This window comes from Notothenia coriiceps, unplaced genomic scaffold (genome assembly GCF_000735185.1).
Source record: "Notothenia coriiceps isolate Sejong01 unplaced genomic scaffold, NC01 NC01_scaffold00030815, whole genome shotgun sequence".
Classification (NCBI taxonomy): domain Eukaryota; kingdom Metazoa; phylum Chordata; class Actinopteri; order Perciformes; family Nototheniidae; genus Notothenia; species Notothenia coriiceps.
In genome coordinates this window covers 396-3,973 of record NW_011363516.1, presented here as the reverse complement: position 1 = coordinate 3,973, position 3,578 = coordinate 396, and the positions used below count along the sequence as shown (strand labels likewise).

General features: G+C 44.8%; 1 protein-coding gene across 1 annotated transcript; it reads right to left on the bottom strand.

Annotated features, from left to right (window-relative positions):
- Window positions 1-2,176: 2,176 nt before the first annotated feature.
- Window positions 2,177-3,348, bottom strand: LOC104959708 (cytochrome b-c1 complex subunit Rieske, mitochondrial-like). Its single transcript, XM_010787607.1, has one exon. The coding sequence runs from the start codon at window positions 3,315-3,317 to the stop codon at window positions 2,682-2,684; it is 636 nt and encodes a 211-aa protein (XP_010785909.1). The 5' UTR covers window positions 3,318-3,348; the 3' UTR covers window positions 2,177-2,681.
- Window positions 3,349-3,578: the final 230 nt, after the last annotated feature.

Genomic DNA, 3,578 nt, shown 5'->3' with positions numbered 1-3,578 from the left:
GGTTCTGTGACGTGTGAACACCCAAATCAACAACAAATGACCGGATTGGCCCAAATGGACCAATCCGCGGAGCACCTCACACACCAGGATCCCTTGGCAAACAGGGAGTCCCCATTGACTTAGAGCTCCTCCCTGAACGCTGGTAATAGACGAGTTGGTATCGCGGAGAAATGCTCTCCGCAGACCCATTCTCACAGCGTTATAAGCCTTTTACTTACTCAATGTCAAGCCACACTTATTGTTTTTACTTCGGCTGTGAGTGTTTGTGTGTGCTCAGGTGTGAGTTTCGCTGTGTCTCACTGTATCGCCGACCCGGAAACCTGTCCGCTCCTTGCAGCAGCGAGCCTCGCAACGTCCCGACCAATCAGAGCACACTGGGCTCACAAGCCGTTTAGGACAGAGAGTGAATACCTGGTGAATACACATACTATACAGAGATGCTGTATGAGAAACCAATGTGATTTTGGAAAATTGCACAATTTAAATCTATTCTAGTAGACCTCAACAATGGAAATATGATCAGTAGAAATGGCCATGACATGTGACCTTTAAGTAAAAGCATTTTATTTATTTATTTATTTTCTACTTGTTTTTATTTTCATTGGATTTGATATTGAGGTAATCCAAGAGTAACAAACTAATCAGGTTACATGTGATATTCAGATTAGGTTTCTGATTACATTTTTTTGACATGTAACTAGTTATTGTAATGGATTACATTTTTAAAGTAACACTCCCAACCCTGTGTTGGAGATAACTTACTTTGGGGGGCAGCTGTGAACTGAAGGTGAAAAAGTTGCTAGCAATTAGTGTTATTGTGTCACAGTCCAACACTGTGTTCAGAGCCTGCTAAGGGAACCCTCTTTTGTGTGTGTGTGTGTGTGTGTCTGTGTCATGTGTAGTGAATCAGCAGAGGTACACCTGTAGATATAAATGATGAAGGACATGATTGCGTTTGCAGAGCCACGGTGCCTCTATCATGTGTGCTTCACTCTGGGGATGGTGCTGATCCTGACTGGCAGCATTAGTAGGACTATTTCACCAATCAGCAGCTACTTGTGTTGAGCATGAAAAGGGTCCCACTGCAGAGAAAGGCAGAGAGAAGATAAACTTCTATTAGGCTTCATTGTGCTGTTGTGAAATATCTATTCCCACCTCAAAGCCATGCAGGCTCCTCCAACTGAGCTCTCCTTTTCATCTCAATGTGCAGCGCTGTGGGAGGCCCGGGCTCAGAACTGCAGCTGTTGCCTGAAAGGGACGCCTTCCATTAGCTGCATCTAATCTGAGCGCTTTCACATTACAAACATGTACAGCTCACGCACACACACAGATGTTGACATGATGCGGCAGTGGAACTCAAACACTTCTCTCTCTGGAATCCCCTTATGTTCGTTTTCCGTACAGTTGCTTTTACATGGCGCTTTTATCCAAAGCAACTCACAATAAGTGCAATCAACCATGAAGATACGAACTCAGAACAGAAATAATCATGCAAATAAACCTTTCTAAAGTGTTACTTTTCATTAAATGACCACGGTGCAGGTGCACGTCCACCATTTTGGAGCCAGGATAGCAAACAGTTGGGTCTAAATGGAGGGGTACCAGGGTACTCATTTATAAAACTTTGTGTAGGATTCACGTTAAAATCTTTTGGAAGGGTGAAACACAGGAAGTTCTGACACAAAGTATTTCAATACTATAAATAGTCTGTGAAACGCCTCACATTAGTACTCATTTAGACTTACTGCATGAAAGCGATCTTAAGTGACGTCGACAAAACTGCTGAAAAATAAATTTCACACCGTGTAATATAGATGTTCTTGTTGGGGAGGTGGAGACAAATTAATAATATTGTATGGTGTCAGCGGGCCTTACAGTGTCAGCATGTGGGCCCAATGTGGAAATGATAACCAAATGCTTTCAAGTAGTGTTTGCAATTATGTATAAAAACAATTGGGACTTTCAATTTATAAGAAATGTACATAGGATATAACCATGTCCTGGATGTGAGTTAGGCATGTCCCAGTGTCTTTAGGCGGATATGCTGATGATAGTCAGTGACAGTCTTAAAACATCCTGAGACACCACCCACCTCTCACTCAAAGCAGCCATACCCCCAATTGAATATTTGAATATATTGCCACAAAAGAACCAATAATTGAGCACCAACAATGAATCAATCTCTGTACAGTACAAGTACCCTTTATTTTAACCCAAGTTGGTTGATGCAGTGCTGACTATTATTTCTCCTTGCAGCGAAACCTGCATGTGTGTGGAGAATTAAGAATCCTGCAATATCAAGACTCACACATAATTTCTACATAACAGGACTTTAAATGAAACAGTTCCTGTCTCTACACCATGAACCACCAGACTCCTGCGCTAGTATGCGATGGCAATCAGTAGATATAACTTGTGACTATTTTAAGCAAGGTTATCATTTCAAGCAAGACAATGTTAAACACTGAACACAAGGTGTCAAATAAAATAGAAATCTTTATTAAAACAGACCTGAACACAACATCTGTTCTTTTCTAATTAGATGGACTATAACTTAAGATAGGCAGGTGTTTCTTATTTCATGTCCTCATGACATTCACTGGCGAGCACAGCAGGAAGGATAGCATCTTCTCAGTGTTCACCTGTGACTCAAACACCATATTTAAGGGGGGGAATGTTATTTATCCAACGACCACATTGTCGTCGTCTGCAAACTCATAGTATGGAACCTCCAGGTTCAGGGGGGCGGGGCCTTTCCTGATGCGACCTGAGGCATCGTAGTGAGAGCCGTGGCACGGGCAGTAGTAACCTCCGTAGTCGCCAGCATTTGCGATGGGCACACAGCCCAGATGTGTGCACACCCCGAGGACGATGACCCATTTGGGGTTGAGTACCCTGTCCTTGTCGTGCTGAGGGTCTCGCAGCTCTGCCACGTTCACCTCGGCTTCGGCGGCGATCTCCTTTTCTGTGCGGTGACGGACGAAGAGTGGCTTGCCTCTCCACTTGAAGGTCATGTTCTTGCCCTCGGGGATGTCGCTCAGCTTCACTTCAATCTTGGACAGGGCCAGGACGTCAGCAGAGGCGCTCATTGAAGACACAAACTGACTGACCACTGTCTTGGCAGCGTAGACCCCCACTACGGTTGAGGCGCCGGTGACAAGGTACGAGAAGGTTCTCCTGGACTCACCGCTCTCCTGGGAGGACTTGCCTGGGTCCTGCACCTCTGGACGCCTATAGTCAGTGAAGTCCGGTACCCTGACATCTGTGTGGGCAAATCGGACTCCTGCACAGCCTGTAGACAAAAACAAACAGCTCATCAGTTATGGCGCATTTCCACTGCAGCGCGTAGCACGGTTTAAGCTTGCCGTGCCAAACCCAGCCCGTTTTTTGTTGCGTTTCCACTCGGGGTAGTTCTGGCTAACGGGTACTTTTTCACAGTTTTTCTGGCTCTCCAAAATCCAGGTTCTTTCCGGGCCAACAACCGGGCTGAATATGCTAGCTAGTAAGAGAATCGCTGGCAAGGGGGCTACAACTACAACATGAACATATTTTACCGTGATTTAATTGTAATACACGTT

Bases quoted from the DNA above. Each gene is read 5' to 3' on its own strand.
- LOC104959708 (XM_010787607.1), bottom strand. From the start codon at position 3,317: ATGAGCTGTTTGTTTTTGTCTACAGGCTGTGCAGGAGTCCGATTTGCC.